This window comes from Mastigoproctus giganteus, chromosome 2 (assembly GCF_048544385.1).
Source record: "Mastigoproctus giganteus isolate SK-2022 chromosome 2, ASM4854438v1, whole genome shotgun sequence".
Taxonomy (NCBI): domain Eukaryota; kingdom Metazoa; phylum Arthropoda; class Arachnida; order Uropygi; family Thelyphonidae; genus Mastigoproctus; species Mastigoproctus giganteus.
Genome location: NC_143576.1, coordinates 100,926,886 through 100,953,032, shown reverse-complemented (window position 1 = coordinate 100,953,032; position 26,147 = coordinate 100,926,886). Strand labels below are relative to the sequence as shown.

Sequence of the window (26,147 nt, the reverse complement as noted above, 5' to 3'; positions counted from 1 at the left end):
GTTGAAAACCACTGCCTTAATGCTTTTTCTACTTTTCTTGTGTTAAATCTTCTTATGTCCTATCTGAGTCTCTTTCTAATGGCTTTGCATAACTCAGTATACTCTATTTTCTCCTTGTCAGTGTTTATCTTACTCTTCATTTGTCACCTTCGGTTCATCATAACAAGTGTTTCTTGACTAATGTTTTCTTCTTTGGATTTCTTTTTCCCAATAGGTTTCTTGGGCTTTATCACTTTCAGAAAGTTGTAATATTCCCCATCAATATCTTGATCCTGAGCAGTCTGAAGAAGCTGAAACTTGTTCTTAAGTTCCAGTACATACTGCTTTTTCTCCTCTTCTGTTATCTCAAAGACCTTAGTATTGTTTACTCAAGTTAGTTTTTTCCTTTCTTTTCCTACATCTATATCAAGTGTGCATCTTACCATTCTGTGATCACTTCCAACATTTACCTTATTCAGGACGGTAACATCATTCATGATATATCTTCTATTAGTGAGGATGAAATAGATTTCATTAGTTGTTAATCCATTTGGACTCTTCCATGTCCAAATGGATTAACAACTAACTCTTCCATGTCCACTACATTAATGATAATGTAGTGGGTTTTCTACTCATCTAGAAGACTCTCAATTTCGGTGTACATTTCTTCATGAATTTTCTTCAACCTCTTCATCATCATGGCTCCATGTTGGTGCATAAATCATTATAACCTTTAGCTTGTACCTCTTAGAAATCCTGAGTATTAGTCTTTACACCCTTGGTGATATACTTTTAAATTCCAAAATGTTGTTTTTTATATCTTTATGGACCAGAAAGCCAACTCCGCCTTCACTCCTTTCACTGTTTCCATTGGTGTACAGCAGATTTCCACTTGATAAACTTATAAGTGATTAATTTCTTCTTCTTGTTTCAGCCAAACCAATGATATTCCAATTCACATTTTCTAGTTCCTTTTCCAGCTCTAATATCCTTTCTTCACCGATGAGCGATCTTACGTTGTAACAGGCCAAGTTCAGTTTCCATGCATGGCAGCCTGGTCGTACCCAGAGATTCTTAGCACCCTCTGCTTTCACTCTGATCCTCTTGCTGCCATAAGAGGGGGAGTAAAAGCCACTGGGGACTGAGGGCCATTTGTTATGTCATGCTGTCATGTGCTGGAGAGTTTGATCTTTTCCTCTTCACGCTGACCAGGCGTCTTGAAGAGAACCACTCTACATGTTCATTGCCACCTAAATGACATAACAGGGCTTACCATCGAGAAGGTGTACACGGGTGGATTTTAGGGAGGCAGGCCAACCGGACTTCTCCTAAATCTTCTGTAATATAAAGATATGGGATCCATCAGTGTTTTAGACTGAGGGTCTGGTATCAAACAGAATACCTGTTTCCCCTCTAAGCCCCTACAATAAATAGTCTCACATAATTACGCTGGACACTAAGTATTTTGGCCTCGTTGAATAAAAAATGTATGTTTTTCAATAACAGCATGATAGGCTAATTCTGGCACTGCTGAACGAGAAGCACGAACTGAGGCAGCATGTTGATTAACACGAAAATTCAGAAGAAACCCATGTAAAACCTTGATAAGACGAGTCGTAATCACTGCAGAAAATGTTATATACCAGATCATTTATTTTTGTTGCAAACGAGGAAAGGACTGAGTGATTGTTCAGTATAGTGTGTAATTTCCATATTGGTCTGGCCACAATTTTAAATTCAGATCCTTTAAAGAATCTTTAAATTTTTTACTATAATGTTATATTCGTTTTAATTTCTGGAGAGTATTATAAGGAAGTGTTTACGTATCATATTGAGGTAAACTTCTCTTATTCTTTTACAAAATACATTACTGTAATTTTTTAATTTTATTCTACTTAAAGGAGACCAAACAAGACAATTGAAATGCTAAGCTGGCAAGGCCACTATAGTTATCACAATACATCATATAATATACACTAAAACACAGACAAAATATGCAATAAAATATAGGAAAACATACAACAAAACAATATTATGTTCAATAACAATGTTTAAATTTATTTTATCAAAATAAGATGAAAAAAAATATTTTATCAATTTTATCATGATTAACTGAATTTCAATTTCTTTGTATTCAATATTTAAAATAATAAAATTTTAGAATGAAAAGTTTAGAATAAGCATGATTTTATAACTGGCATATGGAATAACTTTTTAAAGTAAAGAACAATATATTTTTCAACATGGTCCCTTTTAAATCTGTGGTAGTATCGTCCAAAATTATTTTAAAGGCAGAGAACAATTTTTCCACACCAACAGAAAATGCTGGCTAAAATTTAAAAATGTGGTCACTTAAAGTCTCAACTTGAAATGGAAGTTCTTCTTCATTTCAATAACAGTCACCTATTTTCCTTAAAATATGCAGTCTGAGGTTCTTGCTTAATTTTCCTATGTCTTCAAAAATGGCTTTATTTTTAGCCAAACTAATTTTCTCTACTTCTTCAATTATACTGTAAGTTCCCATGTTTCAAATTGAGTTAAAGAATAAGGTAACCAAGCAAAATGAGTCTACCAAATGTTTTCTAACCAAATAATTGGAAATAACTGCCTTTGCAGTGCCAACAGCTATGGCAGTTATTTAATAACTTTTTTTTTTAATAGAACTAAAATGTTTATCATAAAACAGTGGTACACTTAACCCTGGTCTCATAAAAATGAGCTTTAATGAAAAAAGGAAAGCTACATTGCACACATCTGTAAATTGATTTGCATGCAGAGTCTTTTACTAAGATCTTTTTCATACAAGAAATAACTTTATTAACTTTGCCAAAATTCTCCCATAGTGTTTCTGTAAGCTTATAAGCTTATGTCAACGATTACACAAGCATGTAATGTGAATCAGGTTCAAATAGAAATGTAGTAATGTAGAATTTTCTTTTATCATATATGAAGCTGTTATTTATTTGTTGTTATTTCGAATTTAGGAGCATTAACAACTAAAGCCATATTGCTCCGGGGATATGCGGTGGTCATTCCCTGACCTTTCCGCATCCTCTGTATTTGGTGGTCATGGGCTCGAACCTCAGTCTAATCAAGAAGCGTGTGCTACGCACTGCTGCTCCTGCCCACCTGGCTATGGAGGCGTCTCATATATGAAGCAGTGTCACCAATAAAAATGCAGACTTTTTTTCCCATGAGTGAATTCTCATACCTGGCAACAACAACAAATCAACCACAAATCTGGAAAATGCAGAGCAATTCATGTTTTTGAGAACTTTACACGCAAGCAAATGTGGAGGGGCAGGTCTCCTCCTAATTTTCCACTTACCAAATGCACACTGTAAATTTCAGATGTTAGCATTAGTAGAGGCAAATGATGCAAGAAAGCAAGCTTATGCAGCATCAGCCAAAAAAAAAAAAAAAAAAAACTTCCACTTCATCCCTCCGTTCATTCGAAATACCTGTCCAGCTGAGCCTTAAATTTGTTTAGGCTATCAACTTCCACAACAAGGGATGGAAGTCTGTTCCACCAACCAACTACCCGCTGGCTAAAGGCAAATTTCCACACATCTATCCTACATCTGTCTTTCCTCAATTTAAATTTATGCCCTCTCAGGTGATTATGCTGAGCAAGAGGAAGAATCCCATCAGCACTGAGCATACTCAAACCATTCAAGGCTTTAAACACCTCTATCAGATCACCTCGCCGGTTCCTAGTCTCCAGACACTGTAATTTGCAAAACTTAAGCCTTTCTTCATAAGAGCAACCCTTTGTTCCATTCACTAATCTTGTTCTCCTTCTCTGTACTCGTTCCAAAAGATCTACATTCTTCTTGAAATGAGGCCTCCAGACCTGTATACAGTACTCAAGGTACTTTATTTACTTTGCTCTGGGGTTGCTGTTTCCCATATGTAGTACTTTGCATTTGTCAATGTTAAACTTCATTTGCCACCTCTCAGCACATCTGCTCAACCTTTCCAGATCCTGTTGCAGCAGCATAGCATCAGTAGTGTCCTTAACAACCCTGCCAACTTTGTATCATCTGCAAACTTGGACAATAAGCTTGATATACCATCATCAATATTATTTATAAATACAGAAAACAATAATGGACCCAACACTGAACCCTGAGGGACTCCACTAATAACATTAGTCCACGATGGGCAGTGTCCATTGATTACCACTCTCTGTCTTCCCCCCTCAACCACCCCTTTATCCATAGCAGCAATTTGCCTCCAATGCCACACTGCTCCAATTTGTGCAGCAGTCTTCCATGTGCAACAGTATCAAAAGCCTTTCTAACATCAAAGTATATAATATCAAAATTATTCCCTGCATCCAGTTCTTTTGTGACTGCATCATAGTATCCAATCAAATTGGTCAGGCGAGACTTCCCCTTAACAAAACCATGCTGTGTCCCAGCTATAACTGAAGTCTTGTCTAGATGATCCTGCAGTGCTTCTTTAACCAGTGCCTCCATTAATTTTCCTGGTACAGAAGTTAAACTCACAGGTCTATAATTACTTGTGTCAGCCTTTGATCATCCTTTGTGAATTGGGGTCACATTTGCTCCAGTCTATGGGTACCTCCCCTGAGCCCAAGGAAGCTCTCATAATTATGGGAGGGTTTGGTTACTTCCTTTCGCTCAGGGTTTGCTTACTTCCTTTGCTGCCTCCTTTAATATAACTGGATAGATCCCATCCCCCCCCAGGTGCCTTTCTTGTGTTTATCTTCAACAATTTCTTCTCCACTTTACTCTCAGTTATTGCAAGATTATCTAGCTTACAGCCAGAGTTAAATACACCTCTGGCATTCCCCTCTCTGAATATCTCCTCATGTGTGAATGTCGATGCAAAATATTCTTTAGTTTGTTAGCTACCTGAGCAGGATCATCAACAGTTGAACCATCGATATCAAGTGGACCAATCTGATTCATTCACTTCCTTCTAGAGTTTACATAAGTAAAGAACGTTTTGCTGTTTTTCTTTGCATCCCTTGCCAAAGATTTCTCGTAATCTGCCTTCGCCTGCCTAACCTCCTTTGTAACTTGGTTACAGATCAACTTATATCTCGGGCTAGCCAGGTGGGTAAAGTGCCTACCTTGCAACCCAAAGGTTGCAGGTTTGAATCCCGCCTCGGGCTTGGATCACAGTAAAATACAAAAACTTTGTGAGGTGCATTATGGCCACAGAAGCTGATGCACCAACAACTAACAAAAAAAAAAAAAAAGAAAACTTATATCTATCATAGGCTTCTGTGTCACGTGTTAATTTATATGTATCCCATGCATTTTTCCTCTCTGCCATATGTCTCATTAGTTCATCTGACATCCACTTGGGCCTAAACCTTGAACAATATTTCTGAGTTGGTATGTAAAGCCTAGTAGCTTCCAAGATAAGTTCTTTGAATGCTTCCCATTTTGAATTTGCTGTTGGTAACATCATCAGTTGGTCCCACTGTATAGAATTTAAATACTGTCTCAGACCATCGTAATTGCCTTTACGAAAGCAATAACCCTTCCCTTTACCCCTGATGGTAGTTATCTCGAGTAAATCCCACTTCAGCACACTGTGATCACTGCCACCTAGTGGTTCCTTTATCTGCAGATTCTTAATGCCTGAAGAATCATTACTGATAATCAAATCAAGAGTATTATTCCCTCTAACTGCCTCCCGAACATGCTGATGTAGAAAACAATCATCCAATAAATTCACAAAAGCCTTGCTAGTGTGTGAGTGACCAACCACAAATTCCTGTCAATATCTGGGAAATTAAAATCCCCCATTATAAGACTCTCTGATTTACTGGCCCACTCTATTTCCCTGTACAGTTTCTTATTATACTCATCAGAGTCATTAGGCCTATAGCACACTCCTACTCTCAATTTTGATCTCCCAATGCTTATGTCACACCAAACTGACTCGACACTGCACTGTCCAGCAATGTCGACTGGCTTCACTTCCTTGGATTTTATGTGTTTCTTAACTAATAGCATAACCCCTCCTCCCTTCCTATCCTGTCTATCCTTTCTGTAGACGTTGTACTCCCCAAACTCCAGTTCTGCATTCCTTATACCTGTGTGATACCACGTCTCTGATATCCCAACAGAGTCTAGGAAAATTGATCGCCAGCAATTTACCGCCGCATCAGTTTATCGCGTTTTACCGTCTAGAAGCAATGAGATGTGTTTGGTCAAATCATAAAAAGTTATTTTTTATTTAAGTTTCTGCCTTAAGCTATGATTAGCATATTTTTGGAATTCTATGAACTGTTAGGGAATAGTAAGGAAATAAAAAAACGCATGTATGGAAATATGTAATTTAATAGGTAGATTATGTATTTTAATAGTTACATGTATCACAAAAATAGTCAGAAAATCTATTATTTGAACAATATAACAATTGGTTAATTTTAAACTAAACTAATTATAACATTAGGTATGTCATAGTACACTGCAAAAATTTAAAATGAATGTTTATGCAATCTTCATAATCAGTCACGTTGGGATAATTAATTACTAAGAAACTGTAATATTTATAACACAGTATGTAAATTATTAATAAGAAATATTATGTGCTATACCTCTTAGATAATCAACAATATCACCCCGTTCATCGTATGCACTAACAAGCCTTTTAATTCGTAAATCACAATTGCAATACTTCTTTTTTTTGTCACCCGGATCACTTCCACTTAAGTTAAAGGAATTAAGAAGGTACATACCTAATTCCAATTTTGGAAAATAACAGGCAATTAAATTAAAGCACCTGCAATGGTATGTATTTCTAGGAAATGTATACCTAGCATATAACTTCCATTTTTAACTGCACTTAATTCTTAAATAACACCTATAGAAAAGCCATATTTTCAATTTAAAATGACCAATAAATTTATATAAATTATATGTATTGCCTGGTGATAAAATATGCTAGCAATCATTTGTAGGCTATAAATTGTTTATAAACTTAAATTTTCTTAAACTTTTGGCGATAAACTTTCCTCGACTAAGTCTAGGAAAGTTTATCACCCGCAATTCACCGCCAGCAATTAATCGCTAGCAGTTTACCGCCGCGTCAGTTTATCGCATAAACAATTTATAGCCTACAAATATCACCAGGCAATACATATAATTTATATAAGTTTATTTTTAACTTAAGTAGCATGTTTTAGGGAAGTGGGGGTTGGGCATGCCGATTAGGGAAGTACTTTTATATTTATAATCTCTTACAATCAGAACATTTTCTTATTTTGAGTTTATTTTTCATCCTTTTGAGTTTGTGAATGCATCACGTCGGTGGAATTTTTGAAATCAGAAAAAGGAAAACCGAAATTGTGCTTTAGGGGGAATTTGTTTCATAAAGACAGGCAAAATGAAACAAAAATTCATTGGAAGTGTCAAAATTAACAAAAAAACAAATGTGCCGCTCAAGTTACTACGGTAAATAACACCATCGTTAAACATGGAAGGAGCACAATCATTGTGGAGATGCAGCAGGAGTTGAGGCAGCACAACTTCTTGATACCATTCGAACTTATGCAGAAACAACAAATAATACGGCTCATAGTATTATTTCAAATGTTTCGAGAATCTGTAGCCAAGCAGCAGCCCCTAAGCTTCCAAGTGTAGATACAATGAAACGAACGATTCGAAATATAAGAAATCGAAATTTTGATGGCCCAGTTCTTCTAACGCATCGTAGAGACATAGTTTTTACAGAAGAATATAAAACATCATGCAATGGAGAATTGTTTCTACAATTTGATATGGACTCGAGGACAATCGTATGTTAATTTTCAGTATGAAAAGAAATATGCAGCTGTTAGCGTGAAGTGAACACTGGTATGCCGATGGGACTTTCAAAACTGTTCCCTTACTTTTTTATCAGCTGTATACGATACATGGATTCAAGGACAAAATATTGCTTCCATTAGTTTATGCATTATTGCCTAACAAGTCTGAGGAAACGTATGTATCTCTACTACAGCAGCTGAAAGTATTGGAACCGACTATGTCCCCGCAATCAATAACTATAGATTTTGAGACGGTGATGATGAATGCTTGCACAAAATGAAGCATGGAATGCTTTCACGGCACTCTACCAAAACTTGTACAATGTTTGCAGATCTTTCTGGAAGAGGACATGATACAGCCAGCGGGGGGCCAGGATGTCTTTGTGTGGTGGTGGTGCAGAGAGTGTGAAGAAATTAGGTGCCACTCAGCATTCTGAGGGGCATTTATGAGAGTTTGAAGAGTAGGGTAGATGGCCTTGAAGGAATTAAAATGGGGCCCATCGAGCTCTCAACTACCCATCTTAATGCCAGAGTCCACACTTGTGCATCAGGCAACACAGTGGCAATCTCCAAGGAAGAATGCGCTAGTCTCACAGGAGGCATTTATTGTTGGTGACTTTACTGTCACGGAAACAAGAAATATGTTCCGCAAGAAGGATAAGCGGAAGAGGACTAGGGTATGTATGCCAGTGGCAAAAGTATATGACACTGTAGAGTAGATATCATTTTGGAAGGCACAAAAGATGGTACTTTTGTAAATATTGGCAACTAATGGTATTAAGAGTAGGAGGTTGGAGGACTTAAATAACAAGTACAGGGCAATGTTAGGAAAAGGTCACGAGTTAAAAATGAATTTGAAAGTGTCTGCAATTCTGCCCAGGCACAATAGGAGGTAGTACATGCTGAGAGCCTTGTCACTCAATTCGGCCCTGGAGGGAATGTGCAGGGCTCATGGGTATAATTTTCTCAGTGTGGTCTGTGCTTGTTAACAGGACAGACTGTTTTTATAGCAATGAGACACACTTAAATAGAAGGGGGTGTAAGAATATTTGCTAATGCCATCAAGGCAGTCATAGATGGGTTGAAAAACTGCTAGCTTGGGGGGAGGGATACATGGCCTATAGATTAATGAGAGAAGGCAGAAGTGAAAGTGATTTTACACTGCCTCTATTGAAAAATGCAGCAGCCTGGAAAGCAAGGTGCAGGGGATTTCAGGCTCTGCTGTGTGTGTGTGGGTCATCATGGAACATGTATTTATTTATTCCACCCTACTACCCTACTCTTCAAACTCTCATAAATGCCCATCAGAATGCTGAGTAGCGCCTAATTTCTTCACACTCTCTACACCACCACACAAAGATGTCCTCCACCCCCCCGGCTGTATCATGTGCTGTTCCAGAAAGGTTCACAAACATTGTACAAGTTGCACATTTTGTTATCCCATAATTATACTTGCATATATACTAATGCTAGGAGAACTGTAAATAAATTTGACGAATTTGAAGTACTGATTAACTCATCAAATGCAGACATTGTAGGGGTAGCAGAGACATGGTGTTGCTCAGACATAAGCAATGCTGAATTTGAATATGGGGAGTACAATGTATACAAGAAGGATAGAGAGGACAGGGTGGGTGGAGGAGTTATGCTCTTAGTTAAGAAGCATATTAAGTCTAAAGCAGCGCATCATCAACATGAGTGACCAGTACAATGCTGAGTCAGTTTGGTGTGATATAAGCACTGGGAAAACAAAACTGAGAGTAGGAGTGTATTAAAAGTCTAACAACTGTGATGAATATACCAAACAACAATACAGAGAAATAAAGTGGGCTAGTAAATCAGAATATCTTATAATGGGGGATTTTAACTTTCCATATGTTGGCTGGAATTTCTGTGTTGGTCACTCACATAATAGCAAGACAGTTGTAGATTTCTTGGATGACTGTTTTCTACAGCAATGTTTTAGAGAGGCAACAAGGGGAAGCAATGCTCTTGATCTGGTTATCAACAGTGATTTTATATGCATTAAGAATCTGCAGGTAAAAGACCCACTGGGTGGAAGCGATCACAGTGTACTGATGTGTGACTACAGTGGTTGCAGACAGTTTTTAAATTCTATGCAGTGGGACCAACTGATGATGCTACCAACAGCAAATTCTAAATAGGAAGCATTCAGTGTAGTAATCATAGAAGCTATTAGGCTTTTCATACCAACGAAGAAATACTGTTCAAGGCTTAGAACTAAATGAATGTGAGATGAACTACTCAGACACATAGCAGAGAAGAAAAGTATATAAATACAGTTAGTTCTCGTATAACACGTGTTTACACTACACGAATTCGATCATACACGATTTATAAATAGGGGAACGATATCTTATATAACACAAACCGAATTCGCTTATGCACGATTCGCCTTTGTGTTTACAAGAAAGCAGTCGAACGCAGAATCACCCCAACCGAACACAACACGATAGGAATGAAGAGAAAATTCTGAAAATGTATTTATGTTTTTTATATCATCAGTAAAGGGGAAACACATTTCACCATAATAACATAAAAACCAACACAATTCCAGCTATTGGTATAATCGCAAATGCAATTAGATCGAGTTTACTACCAGTTTATAACAGATTCCACTAGCAGAAACGCAACTGGAAATTGTTTTTATTGTTTTATGGTAGTAACTCCTCGAAATGTGCTTTAGTAAAATGTGAGGTGTTAATAATGTATCTCAGCCTTTACGGTGTTGTTTATTCAGTTGCTACAGGCGCCCAGCTTTGTTAATGTGTATCAAGCGTGCCTCCTCGTTTTGTAATTGTGCTTTATTCTCTAAAAATGAGTAAAATACTTAAAAGGTGTGAAAAGGAAGAGTCCTGGTGAAGACACTGCAGATTCAGAGAGAAAAAGAAAAGCAATATCGATAAACAGAGGCAGACTGGATCAAAAATTCTTACCCGGGAAAATTTATAGTGGCCTCATACTATGGTTTATGGCCAAAATCACATCGGCCTCTGGCCCACCGGGGTTTCCCCGGTAAGGCTTATGGCCAGTCCGCCTCTGTCGATAGAGAAAAAAATATGAAATTGTGAAACGCTTTGAGCAAAATGAAAGACCATGTGATATTGCACGTGCTACAGATCTAAATGAGGCAACGCCGAGAATTAGAAAGAATGCAGAGAAAATAAAAACAACTTTCATAGCAGGAACAACTCAAAGTGTAATTAAAATCCATTAGACCAAGACACAAAGAATTGGAAGAGATGGAACAGCTGTAATCTGTTTCGATAGAAAATCAAACAAAAAACAAGTTTGCTTACGATAGAAGCAAAAGCATTAGCAATATTTTATTACGTAATAGTCGTAATAAAATGCGTAAGTATTTTATTACGATTATTTATTGTGTTTGGTAATGTTTTGGTTACAAATGTGTGTTCAGTCTTGGGTGGTCGGCACTTAACCCCATTTTTTCCATAGGGCCTGTTGTTTATATTGCACGATTTTGCATAGCACGAGGGTTTCTAGGAACGCAACTATCGTGCTATACGAGGACTGACTGTATACACTGGGATGTATATAAATTATCATGTGATACAGAAGCCTATGGCATATATAAATTAGTCTGTAATCAATTCACAAAGGTGGCTAGGGAGGCTAAGGCAGAATATGAGATGTCTCGGTCAAAGAATGAAGAAAAGCAGCAAAGGTTTCTATTGCTTATATTAAAAGTAGAAGGAAGGGGTTGAATCACATTGGGCCACTTGATGTCAATGGGTTAACTGTTGATAACCCTGCTCATGTTGCTGACAAAATGAATAGGCATTTTGCATCTACATTCATACATGAGGAATTTTTTGGGGAAGAGAATCCCAGAAGTTTATCAAACTCTAATGGGGAGCAAAATAGCTTTGTAATAAATGAAATGAAGTAGAAGAGAATTTGTTGAAGCTGTACATAAAAAAGACACCTGGAGTGGATGGGATCTATCCAATCATATTAAGAGAGGCAGCAAGAATGGTAAGCAAAACTTTAGCCATAATTATAAGAGCACCCTTGGATTTAAGGGAAGTCCCTATGGATTGGAGATGAGCGAATATATTCCCAGTTCATAAAGGGGACCAAAAGGGCAACACAAGTAATTACAGATCTGTTAGCTTAATGCTGTTCCAGGGAAAATAATGGAGTCACTTGTTAAAGAAATAATGCAGGATTATCTGAACAGGAATGCAATTATACTGCAGTTGCAGCTGGATTTGTTAATGGGTGGTCTTATGTAACCAATCTGATAGATTACTATGATGCAGTGACCATGGAACTGAATGCAAAAAATAATTCTGATATTATATACTTGTATATCAGGAAAAATTTGTATACTGTTGCACATAAAAGACTGCTGTACAAATTAGAGCAGTGTGACATTAAGAGCAAATTACTGCTATGGATAAAGGGATGGTTGAGTGGGAGAAAACAGCAAGTGGTACACTCACTGCTTCTTCCACTCAACCATCAATGAACACTGCTCTTCGTGGACTAACGTTATTAGTGGAGTCTTCCAGGGTTCAGTGCTGGGCCCATTGTTGTTTTCAAGATTTATTAGTGATATTGATGAAGGTATATCAGGCTTAATGTTTAAATTTGCAGATGACACACAAAGGTGTAGCAGTAATCCCAGAGTAATTTATCAACTGTGTAGTTGTGTGAATATACACTACTCATGGTAGTGTATAATGAAAAAGACCTTGGGGTAATTGTGCAATTGTGCAGTCAGATATGAAATTATCTGAGCAGTGCAGAAATCCTGCCAGGACTGCCATATGGTTTTCTCAATGATATACAGAAACTTTGCTAGCAAGGATAAGGAGGTGATTATCCCTTTGTACAAGGCATAGTTAGGCTGCATCTTGAGTACTGTATACAGGTCTCGAGGGCTCACTTTAAGAAGGGTGTAGATTTGCTGGAATGGGTTCAGAGAAGGGCAGATTGGTGAAGGGAACAAAAGGGTGCTCTTACCTAGAAAGGCTACAGTTCTGCAAATTGCAGCATCTGTAGAATGATCTGATTGAGCACCTGCGGAGTGATTTGATCAAGGTGTTTAAGGGCCTTGAAAGGACCGAGTAAGCTGAATGTTAATGGCACTATTCCTACTGCTGAATCTACACAGGCATGATAGGGCATAAATTTAAGCTGTGGAAGGATGGGTGCAGAATGGCATGTGGAAGTTTGACTTCGGCCAGTGGATGGTTGATTGTCATAACAAGCTTCCATCTGCTGTTGTGGAAGTGAATGGTTTGGTTTGAATAAATTCAAGGAAAAACTAGACAAATTCTTGGAGGGTATGGATGGGTGAAATGTTTAGGTATGGGGGTTCTTTGTTTTTTTTTTTTTTTTTGCTGATGCTATATAAGCTTGCTTTCTTGCATCATTTGTCACTATTACTACTAATAATAATAATACTACATGTGTTTGGAAATCAAAATTCAAATAAGACACTCGTTGCCAAGTACTGCAAGTGTATAAAGAACTAGTTTGTAATATGAGGTTAAAAATTTATTTTCTACATTTGCATTTTAATTCCCACTCCCCCTGAACTCAGCTGATCTGTCTTTTTCCATGTTTGTTGCTGAGCAGCAACTCAACATGGAAAGTGATTTCACCAGGACATTTTTTGCAGAGAAAAACAATATGACAACAAGGAAAGTCTAAACAGGAAAGCTGGGGGAAGACTAAAGTGAAATCAGGGAGAATAAAAGTGAAAATCAGTCTCAAAACATTTTCACTGATAAAAATTCACATTTTGTTAAATGATAGCAAAGGTTTAAGGTCATATTCATGTTCAGCCCTATTAAACACATATGGAAAAAACAAAAAAAGTTTAAATTTGTCGGCCAGTGCTACTGTTCTGAATCTGCTGATCCTAATATACATTTCAGTCATGTACAGAATGAATCTTTTATTTTTCATCCCACCATAAACTAGAGATAACATGGGAAGTGAAATACAAGACTTTTGAATGAAAAGAATTGTTCAAATAGAGAAATCAGACCTGTGCCCAAAACAAATACACTGGTAAGCATGTTTGTTTTGGACAAATAAATCACTCTATGCTCAAGCTAAGGAAGACAAGGAGCCAGTAATTTAAAAAAAAATCTATTGATGGAACATTAGAAGCTATTAATTTTTAGGGCATATATCTTGGGAACTGCTCAGCCCCAGGGCTAAAACTTACTTGATCAATTATATTAATAACTGATGTATATTTGAACAAACTTCCAACTCGTGTTATGGAAGTTTGAATTTAAGGAAGGCACAGACAAATTATTAGAAGAAATTAGCATTAGCATTACTAGAGACATATGATGCAATAAAGCAGACTTCTATAGCTTCAGCAAAAAAAAAAAAAAAAAACACCCTTTCCATTTCACACATCCATTTGCTCCAAAAGTTTGTCCAATTTAAGCTATTAACTTCCACATCGATAGAGGGAAGTTTGTTCCAGCAATCAACTACCCACTGGCTAAAGACAAGTTTCCGCACATCAATTCTATAACTGTCTTTCCTCAATTTGAATTTATGCCTCCAGAGGTTCTTAATCTGAGCAAGAAGAAGAATCCCATCAGAATTCAGCGTGCTCAACCCATTCAAGACCTTATACACCTCAATCAGATCATCTCGCGGGTGTCTAGTCTCCAGACATTGCAATTTTCAGAACTTAAGCCTTTCTTGGTAAGAGGAACCCTTCATTCCTCTCACCAGTCTTGCTGCCCTTCTCTACATCTTTCCTAAAATGAGCTTCCAAACCTGTACGCAGTACTCAAGGTTTGGCCTGACCATTGCCTTATACAAGGGGATAATCACCCCTTATCCCTGCTAGAAAAATTCCACTATATCATTGACAAGACCCTATGATCTACTCTAGCATCCTGTCTGCATTGCTCAGAAAACTTCATATCTGACTGAAAAATTACCCTCCAGGTCGCTTTCATTCTCCACTACCCGAGTGTAACACCACCCAGTTGGTACATTTCTCTGGGGTTGCTGCTACCCATAATCAGTACATTGCAACTGTTATTGTTAAACTTCAGTTGCCACCTCTCAGCCCATCTGCCCATCTTTTCCAGATCCTGTTGCAGCAGCATAATGTCATTACTGTTATTAACAACCCTGCCAACCTTTTTATTATCGACAAACTTTGACATTAAGTTTGATATACCTTCATCAATATCATTGATAAATATACAAAACAACAATGGGCCCAACACTGAACCCTGGGGAACACCACTAATAACATTAGTCCACGAAAAGCAGTGTCCATTGATTACTACTCTCTGTCTTCTTCCACTCAACCATCCTTTTATCCATTGTAGCAACTTGCCCTTAATGCCATACTGCTCCAATTTGTACAGTAGTCTTCCATGTGCAACAGTATCAAAAGCTTTCCTGAAATCCAAGTATATGATATCAAAATTATTTATGCTTGCTTTCTCTTGGTTTATTAACCAAGTCCAGGGGCTCACATCTAGTGAGTATGGGCTTGGCATACTCAGAGTCCTGAGCTGGATATCATCATTCTTCTCTTTCTTGATGATTCCCTTCTACTTCTGACTCTCTCTCTCTCTCTCTCTCTCTCTCTCTCTCTCTCTCTCTCTCTCTCTCGCAACTTCCCTTTCTCTCAGGGTAACTCGGGAAATTTTTTTTAAATTCATTTTCCTTGCTACGTGTTCTCTATAAATGAACAAAATGTATTCTGTTTCAGCTGCTGAAGCAGTTTTCTTTTGTTAACAAACTCATTGAAAGAGTAGATTGTTCAATCCTAAAAGCATTTGAGAGCCAGTTATTCCACTGATTAGAAAGACTTGAGCTATGTTTAATAAGCTCTTACCATATTAAATACTAATGTTTGCAGGTTATTTTCCAATGGTGACAGAAAAGTTCAGTGGACTTTAATCCTTTGAAAATCCAATTCCACATTTTTGCCTGCCAATAAAAAAAAAAATGGATTATGCCTATGCTGATAATCTTAATTTTTCAACATTTCTTTATTTGGATTATCCTTAACTTGTCAATCAATTCCTGCCTGAGGAGATTGTATAAGGTTTGTGGTGAAAATTTTTTCTTTAGGCCTATACTTGTGAAAAGAAGGGATTGGTTGAGCACAGATGGAGCACATTTGAACAGAAGAGGTCTAAGAATATTTTCTAATGCTATCAAGCTGTGTTAGGTTTTTTTGGGGAACTACTAGCTTGGAGTGGGGGAGGACATAGAGTAATAGTTTAAAGATCACCATATGCAGAGGCAAAACTGAATCTTGTTATACTTCAAAACTGCTCTACTAGGCTATGCAAAATGCTGTATCTTGTAAAGCAGGAAGAAAAGTACAAGATCTGCTAGGGGGTTTTTCATGACTAATACAGTTGTTTGTTTGTTTGTTGTTTGGTTTTTAGGAGCATTAGCAACTAAGACCATATTGCTCCGGGAATATGCGGTGGTCATTCCCTGACCTTTTCGCATCCTCCGTATTTGGTGGTGACAGGCTCGAACCCCGGTCTAATCAAGAAGCATGTGCTACGCACTGCTGCTCCTTCCCACCTGGCTACGGAGGCGCCGACTAATACAGTGAATACTAGAACTTAGTGTTATGACCATGAGAAAAGTTTCTGTCTTGAGCAACTAAATTTGATGTATTGGAGATACCAGGAACGTGAGAACTTTTTCTTGCATGAATAATAATTTTAGCAGTCTAGAAATTGGAAAAATCCAAATTATTGATTAAATCAACATATGCTGACACATTAGAGATTTCAGAAACATGGTGCAATCAGAGATTATGGATGCAGGATCTGAATTCAGAGTATATAATACATATCAGAAAGCAGAGCAAACTTCATAATGGGAGAGGACGGTTTATGCTTACTGCAAAGAAACACGCACCCTATTAATAAGGGACTAACCACAAGATAATCTGTGACAAGAGAATATTCAATGGTTGAAGTCAAAATAATCTTAGATGTCAGCTTTCAAACTATTAATGGTACTCTACAGTACTATCAACAACCTTTCATGTTTAACAATTTTTCACATTTGACAGCCTTGACAACCATTCGTTTTGGGATTGTCATCATAAAAGGAAAACGTGCAATTCCACAACTTCATTAGCCCTTTATCAGCACTAGTGCTGTTGTTGGCACAACCAAACAAAATTATTTTGTAACAGTGTAATATTCTAAGAGTGAGTATGGCTGTCCAAGAAGAGGCATTCTTCACTAAATGACATATATTGCAAAAAGTTGGGTCATTATACATCTATTCTTATATCCCATCATAAAATGTAAGCCTCTTTTGTGCACTAGCATTATACACCATATACTAACTAGATAGAACTACTCACACTAATGCTACAATATTGTGAGGATGAAAGAGTTTATTCTTGGGTATTCACTAAACTGATTCAATTCAAAACCTCTTCTTGTGCCACATAGCATACGGACTTTGTAGGGCTAGCTGTCATTAGCATTAGCAAGGGCACATGATGCAAGAAAGCAAACTTATATAGTATCAGCCAAAAAACACACACACACACACACACACACACACACACACACACACACACACACACACACACACACATCCTTCTCATTTCACTCATCCACTCACTCCATCTTTACAACCACATCCATTATACGTTTTCCACTATATAAACATAAAAGTGCATCGGTTTGATTGCATTCTGGAAGGATAACTGAAATATCTGGATGACGATGATGGAATTCATCTGCAACCATTTTGGTCATCCTATGGTTGTTACTACAAAACAACGAGCTCAATTGTTCTGGTAGCAGCTGGTCAGAATATTTTTTAAGAATATTCAGTAGCTCCTGCAAAATGAACATAAAGTTTACATGTATTGAGCACTTTAAACAAGTCTACACTTCACAAAATTATGCTTTAAAATCTACAAAACTATTACTTATAATTTATAAAAGAATTTAAAGATGATGATTTACGTTACATGACACTGACATGAAAAACAAGAAATATGTATGATATGAAGTGAAATAATTCATATGAAAAGAAATACCTTGTTTCCTAAAGGTCCAGGAAATCCCCTTTCTCCATCTTTCCCACTCTGTCCCTGAGAAAGTTAAATCAGTAATCTTTATTTCGAACAGTTTTCATGAAACAAAAAATTCATGCACACTGTATACAGATAAAAGTAAAACATTACAGGAAACACCTTTGTATTATGCCAGTAGTATGAGGATAATATTTTTCTGTTTTGATTTCCCCTGTTTTCTATAGGATATCATAACAAAACAATCTGCAGTAAAAAATTTCTACACATTAATTAGTTGTTGTTTCATAACCAATATTTTTAAGTTAAAAATTTAAAATTAAAGAGAGACATTTAGGTTTATCAATAAGGATAAAAATAAACTTTTGTTTCCATTTTTTTCACATGAATTTGAATTTGCTTTCATATGGTGATGATGTCTGTTTTTTGTTACCATCCCTATGAAGGATACAAGACATATCAGTTTTTTCTCTCAGCTGCCAATAATTGTGAATGCATTTATAGATTATACTGATAAGTTTAATTATATGTAAATTTGTCTAAATTCTAGTATTTCAATAATGTTTCCATTAATTCTGCAAAGGCTGTCATATTTCTCAGAGTGTTATTTGATGCAGTTATCTTTTAGCATTAGCATTAGCAAAAACACGATGCAAGAAAGCAAGCTTATATAGCATAAGCCAAAAAAAAACCCCCTTATTTCACCCATCCACTCACTGCAAATGCTCCGTAGCAGGGTGGGCAGGAGCAGCAGTGCATAGCACACGCTTCTTGATCAGAGCGGTGTTCAAGCCCGTGACCACCAAATACACAGGATGGGGAAAGGTCAGGGAATGACCACCGCATATCCCTGGAGCAATATGGCCTTAGTTACTAATGCTCCTAAAAACCAAATAACAATAACAAACAATCACTCCAAACGTTTATCAAGTTCTTCCTTGAATCTATTTAAGCTATCAACTTCTACGACAGATGGAAGTTTGTTCCACCAATCAACCACCCGCTGGCTAAAGGCAAACTTCTGCACATCTATCCTACAACCGTTTTTCCTCAATTTGAATTTATGCTCTCTCAGGCGATTATTCTGAGCAAGAGGAAGAATCCCATGCGCATTGAGCATGCACAAACCATTCAAGGCTTTATACACCTCAATCAGATCACCTCGCAAGTGCCTAGTCTCCAGACACTGTAATTTGCAAAACTTAAGCCTTACTTCATATCTGCCTCCACAATTACCAACAGGTCCTTTTCATTCTCTACCACTATCAGTGTGATACCACAGAGTTGATATGTTACTCTGGGATTACTGCTTCCCATATGTATTACTTTACATCTGTCAATGTTAAACTTCATTTGCCACCTCTCAGCCCATCTGCTCAACTTTTCTAGATCCTGTTGCAGCAGTGTACTGTCATTAGTGTCATTAACAACCCTACCAACCTTCGTATCGTCTGCAACCTTGGACATTAAGCCTGATATACCATCATCAATATCATTTATAAATACAGAAAACAACAATGGACCCAACACTGAACCCTGAGGGACTCCACTAATAACAATAGTCCACGAAGAGCAGTGTCCATTGATTACCACTCTGTCTTCTCCCACTAAACTGATTCAATTTGCCTCCCACTAACATGATTCAGCAATTTGCCTCCAATGCCACACTGCTCCAATTTGTGCAGCAGTCTTCCATGTGCAACAGTATTAAAGCCTTTTCTAAGATTCAAATATATGATATCAAAGTTATTCTTTGCATCCAGTTCCTTTGTGACTATATCATAGTATCCAATCAAATTAGTCAGACAAGACTTCCCCTTAACAAACCCATGCTGTGTCCCAGCTATAACTGAAGTCTTCTCTAGATGATCCTGCAATGCTTCTTTAACCAGTGCCTCCATTAATTTCCCTGGAACAGAAGTTAAACTAACAAGTCTATAATTATCTGTGTCTCCCTTTGATCCTCCTTTGTGGATTGGGGTCACATTTGCACATCTCCAGTCCATGGGTACCTCCCCTGAGTCCAGGGAAGCTCTCATAATTATGGCTAAGGGTTTGCTTACTTCCTTTGCCGCCTGCTTTAATATAACTGGATAGATTCCATTCACCCCAGGTCCTTTTTTGTGTTTATCTTCAACAATTTCTCCTCCACTTTACTCTCAGTTATTACAAGATTATCTAGCTTACTGCCAGAGTTGAATACACCTCTGGCATTCCCCTCTCTGAATAACTCCTCATGTGTGAATGTCGATGCAAAATATTCATTTAGGGTACATTGTACTAAATTAATAATATCCTTATTTGGCATATTTTGATTGCTTCAAATCGATCCAATACTGGTTCATAACATGTACACAATTATGAAATATTTTCTTTAAATACTGCTACATTTTTTTATCTGCTTTCTTTATATGGTGTTCTGTGTCAAAATCCATTCTACAATTAATGCTTGCCACATGTAGTCACAGGTATAAACTCCTTTGAATATATGTGGCTGTCCTGGGGTATAAGCAGAAAAAACAGCTTGACATCAAGTTAAAGCTGACTCCAGCATTTACAAAATATGATTTATGTAGTAATTTGAGAATTCTGCCAATTCAAGTCAGCCAGAAGACAAAATTATTTTCATGGATATCTCGTAACATTACTGATGGATAATTCATATTGTCTAGTTACACTTTGCTATGTCATAGATGGATTTCCTTGATGGCGCTATCTTCCGTGGAGAATTCTCTTTAGAGAAGTATAGTTTAAGCCTAATGGCAAAAAATTTAAAGAGCCTTGAGAGTCAAGATCCCCCACTATGTGGCTACTTGTATAATTTTTTGCCATTAGACTTAAATACAACTTACACCATTCAACACTTCATGCCAAAAGTCATATGATTAGTATAGACAATCATACTTGGAATTTGCTCAGTACCCTTAGGAGAAAGTCCATTCACCAAAAATTCACTATTGTTTAACACCAGAAAATAGAATACAATTCCTAAAAGGAAAATATATTACAAATTTGCAAAACAAATTTTTAATATATACAATATTAAAAATGGAAGTGTATTTATAAAATAGTATGTATAGTATATACAGAAATAAATTCTAATAACAGCACATTTGGGAGCAAGTGGAAGTAACAGCTTCCAAATAATTTACTTGTATTATTGATTGCATTAACAGAAAAACATATAACTAAAAATAATAACATATTAGCAAATAAAAGTAAAATAAAAATGACATTTAACAAGAAAATATAAGGTTTAGCTAGATGGGGATTTCCAGAAATGGGAGTAAGCATCTGTTTTATGTTTGATGAAAAGGTATCCATCCAAACTTGTGTCACTGAATGATTTTGAAACTCTGTTAAAGAGCTGAAAAGTTAAATGATTTGTGAAAAATCTATCAATTACAACTATTGGACTAAGAGGACTTGGAGGCAATTGAAGCTGATATTTTTTAAGAGGTGGGAATAATCAATGGAACCAGAGATAATTTTATTCAAAAAGCTAAGTCCAGTATAATTCATCAATGTTTTAAAGGCAGTAAACAAAAATGGGTGTACCAATCATCACAGGATTTAAGTAAAATGGTTTAATTATGACTTATAGCAGACAAATCTGAGGATATAGGATTGCAGATCTTTCAAAACTTTAATGTGACCAATAAAGAGCTGAGCAGTACTTGAAATGCATAATCCAGGATTGGTAGAACAAATGTTTTATTAATAGTAACATAGAACAACTTTGCTAAAGTCTCTAAGTATATGTTTAAGTAAGCCTAATCTATGAGCAGCAAGTTTAGAGATAAAGACTAAGTGAAAACCATAACTAGCATGATGATGACATATGACACATAAATCACTATGCATTTTTCTGTTAACGACCGACAAACTGATTTAAAATAACTTTATTAAAATAAAATTCACATAAGATATAAAATAAAATATAAGATAAAACTGGTATATATGTTAAAATACAGGTAAAATAAATGAATATAAAATAATAAAAATATAATAGTAGCTTTCGGGGCGAGGTGTCCCTTCTTCGGGGCTGAAGAAGGAACACCTCGCCCCAAAAGCTACTATTATATTTTTATTATTGAACATACAGGGTGTGCCAATAAAGTTAATGGAATGCTGTTGCAGTCATGTTCGACAAGTTTGAAAATAAAATGAAATAGTATGTTGTAGTTTAAACTTCCCCCAACAGATGGTGGTACAGAGATTGTACATTGACAGGTTGCAAGTAACAACTAGTTTCGTTAGATTTAACATTCTATTTAAAAATTTGGCAACAGAGCAACAAATGAATCAAATTTTCCTTTAAACTGGGAAAATCTACAACAGAAATGTATGAAATGTTAAAAACTATTTATGGTGATAAAATGTTAAGTCATACCAGTTTGTATGAATAGATAAGCAATTCAAAGACTGAAGCGAGGATGCTCACGATGACCCAAGAAGTGGGTATCTATCAACACCTCTTGAAATGAGGACAGAGTTGCAAAAGTTCTGGGAAATTGTGGCAAGAAATCATTGTTTGACCATGAGAATGATAGCTGATGAGTTGGATATGAATAAGGACACAATTTTGTCAAATTCTGCATGAAGAATCAGGGGAAAGGAAGGTCTAGGCAAAATTTCTGTGGAAATCCATGAGGCTATGCAACACAAAGAGTATCATTATGTACAGCTTCACCCAGACTTGTAAGGACAATCCTAATTTCCTCTACTGTATTTTCACTGGATGATGCACATGATGCTTCTTGCCTCTCTCTTATAGCATCTCTCTCCCAGAACACAGGACCCTTCAGTACTGCAAAAGACCACCCTATCCTGGATCCCTCCTCCTCCTCTAGTGGTATCCCCAGCAGCAGACTCAATGATAGCCTCCCTCCTCTCAACTGGAGAGCAAACTATCCTCAGTGACTATGAACATCTGCCACTACATGCTGAGTTCCCCCAGGATTGATTGTGGTAACTACCTTATAAGCCCCATTGTCCTGATTTTGCCTTGGAGGATGCCTCCCACTCTCACCCTGTAGGGGGGATGTGACAGAGTTTCCCAATGATTACGGTGCAGCCACTCACAAGTGGTGTGGGCAGTGTGTGTGGGGTTCCGCTGTCGTGCAACAAAATCATGCTGCTTGTCAGGAGGTCATTTGCGTCGAATGTTGGCTTTCAGTTTTTCCAACATTGCACAGTAAAGCTGTGCATTGATTGTTCCTCCCTTCGGCAAGAAATCCACCAACAGAATGCCTTAGCGATCCCAGAACACTGTGGCCATGGCTTTTCGGACACTGGGAACAGTTTTGAATTTTTTGCGCACAGGAGATTGTGGATGTTTCCAAGTCGTGGAGTCTTGTATGCTCCCCGGGGTAAAGTGATGAACCCATGTTTTGTCTGTTGTGACTATGCAAGCGAGAAAAATCCTCTTTTTCATCGCTGTATCATAACAGGTTCTCCAGACACATCCCCATGCATTTTGCTTTGTCCTCCTCTGACAATTGTCGGGGCACCCGTAGGCAGCACACCTTTCGAAAGCCAAGGACATCTTGAATGGTCAACTTACTCATGTTCACTATTTGTGCAATTTCACACAGTTTCACTCACCTGTTTTCATGATGCCCTTAATGCACGAAATGTTGTCTTCTGTCTTGCTCGATGAAGGCCACAACAGTTGTCAGCTGCTGGAGTAAGCTACCTATGTGGGTAGTTAACAGCTTAGGGAAATTTCACAAGTCGCCAGGACAAATACTTACTATGAAGTAAAACACAGAGGTGGAGTGGATTTTTTTTGTTTTTTTTTGGCTCATACAGCAAAACCTAAGACTTCCTTGCACCATATGAGCAATACTAATACTATTTATGTTTACAAATAAGCAATCTAATTTGTACAGACCCATAGTTTTAACAAACATTCTTCTTCCTCACACACACACACACACACAAAATGGACATTAATCTTCATTTCACCTTCACAACTCAACAAAGCAAGCTAGCCCATAACACCTGATGTTCCTTCCATTAAAGATAATATTGTAGTGAAGAAGCCTTTAAATAACATAATGACTTAATTTAAACACATGCACCTTTAAATCGGAAACCTACTGAGCAGAGCCAGGATGAGCTTCCAAAACAAATAATCAGAAATGCATGTCCCAACTTACTTATACTATACGAACTTATTAAATCTTTAATGCTTGTGACTGAGGCAGGTGCCTTGGCAGCTGTCTCAGTCACAAGAATTAAAGGATTTAATAATAATTCAAATATTGATAAATTTGATAATAATTTGATAAATGCCCAGGCAAGCTCTTTTCTCTTTCTTTAATTGCTCTTTTCTCTTTCTTTCATTGCTCTTTTAATTTACCAACTAATTGCCTAATTCTATCTTACTGTTATTTCTTATAACTTCAATCTGTCAGTTATAATCTTCAGTTTGCTATAAATTATATGAATACTAGTTTTAGCTTATTCTTACTTTTTCTACAGTTACTATTTAACATTTGCTGCAATTGTTCTGGTCATTATGATCTGCAGCTACTACCACGTAATATTCTGTACGATCCCTATTCAATTAATACATATGCAATATAGAACTTTAAAATAATATTAATTTGGTGATGCATTAATATTTCATTATGATTCCAAGCTAAATAGGGATTTTTTACAGAACAGGACAACAGAAAATAGAAATGGTAATAATTTTTTCAGCAAAGCATTAATAAAAAATACACATCTTACATCAACCAGTGGCATTTTAACCAATTATGATCCACTGATATTATAGTGGTTTTGCCCCTCATCACTCATTTTGAGAGGTCTGAAAACGAATCCTACAGAGACTGGAGGGTACAGGCAAGTCAGACAAGGGATTAGGCTACATAAATGAATTGTTCCAAGTTTTTCAGCACACACACAACATGAAAATCAGTCTGCCTGTGGACACACACATATACATAATACACACAGCACACAATATAACCTTTGATGCTGATGCACTATATAAATCATTATAACATAAACAATTATTATTAACTGTCAGAATGGGGTTTCATGACCAACTGCAAAACAATAAATCTGAACAAAGATTTAATATTGAGACCATCTTTGAAGCACTGGTCAGGTTCTTTTTAGACTAAGGAAGTTTAATGAGAACAAATTATTTTCAACCTATCAGAATTTTTATTATGTACTGCTCATTTCCAAATCTTATGGGTTGCTCAGAGTACAATATTTACAAAAAGAAGTATAAATTTCTTGCAGAAGGCATAATGTCTGTTCCAGGTAACAGCCTTTGCATTTTGAAATTCCTTAATTTAAATTCTCGTGTGCTATAGAACGAATGCAATGTAACAGATCAATGACATTATGCATATGTCTATATTATCAATACTTCGATCACTACATGAAACAAAGATTACTCCGTAACCGAGTGGTCAGGAGTGGGAGTGCAATAGCACACACTCTTTGAGTAGAACAGGGTTCAAGCCCCTGACTGCTAAATACAGTCAATCTGCCCACACTGGACCAGCGCAGCAAATTATGGTCCATTTCCCTTAACATGAATCATTGAGGAAGCTTCCATCCTGTAGTGGGTTGATAATGGCTGCAGTTTACTTTTTTTTAAGACAAGAATTTAAAAATTGAAATTAAAAAATACACATGCAAAAAATTAAAATAAATAAATATTTAATAATTAAAATAAAATAATTTTCAGAATTTAAAGCAATTTTCAGAATGAAATTATTATGCAAGTAACAAAATTTTCAATCAATTTATTTGATCTGTATTAATTTCATATAAATTAATATCATATAAAGAAAAAGAAGAAGAGTAAAAGAAGGAATGAACTGACTTAGGAACTCACTCTTCTTCCTGAATGTCCTGGAACTCCCATAATACCACGAATTCCTCTTGGTCCCTAGTTAATTAATAAATCATTCTAAGATTTTAATAAATATTATTATTAATAAAAATAATAACAAAAATTAATAATTCTAAAATAGTTATACAGATTTATCTATAATCAAAAACTTACCTCTTCTCCCTGCTCTCCAGGTTCTCCTTTATGACCCTGAGGACCAGGTGGACCCTAAAAATTAGTGTTCTTTTAAGATATATATCCAAATAATAGAGCAAACAGAGAATTTTAATATACAGAATGCTAACTATATTCACTATATCTTTATATAATACACATATGCATGAACTTCTCCATAATGCTGTAGTGACTTCATCACTTCTAATGACACTTAGGAACATATGAGCTCAATGTTCACTGACAAGAGGAACTTTTTTAACAACTTT

The 26,147-nt window shown here is 36.6% G+C and overlaps 1 protein-coding gene across 1 annotated transcript in view; it reads right to left on the bottom strand.

Moving 5' to 3' along the window:
* Positions 1–26,147, bottom strand: part of LOC150089465 (uncharacterized) — a 1,372,165-nt gene that overhangs the window by 1,056,891 nt on the left and 289,127 nt on the right. The window contains exons 11-13 of the mRNA XM_090389992.1: positions 25,879–25,932; positions 25,708–25,761; positions 17,847–17,900 (exon numbers count right to left, since the gene is read on the bottom strand). Of these exons, the coding sequence (XP_090246118.1) occupies positions 17,847–17,900; positions 25,708–25,761; positions 25,879–25,932 (162 nt within the window). The remainder of the gene's footprint in view (positions 1–17,846; positions 17,901–25,707; positions 25,762–25,878; positions 25,933–26,147) is intronic.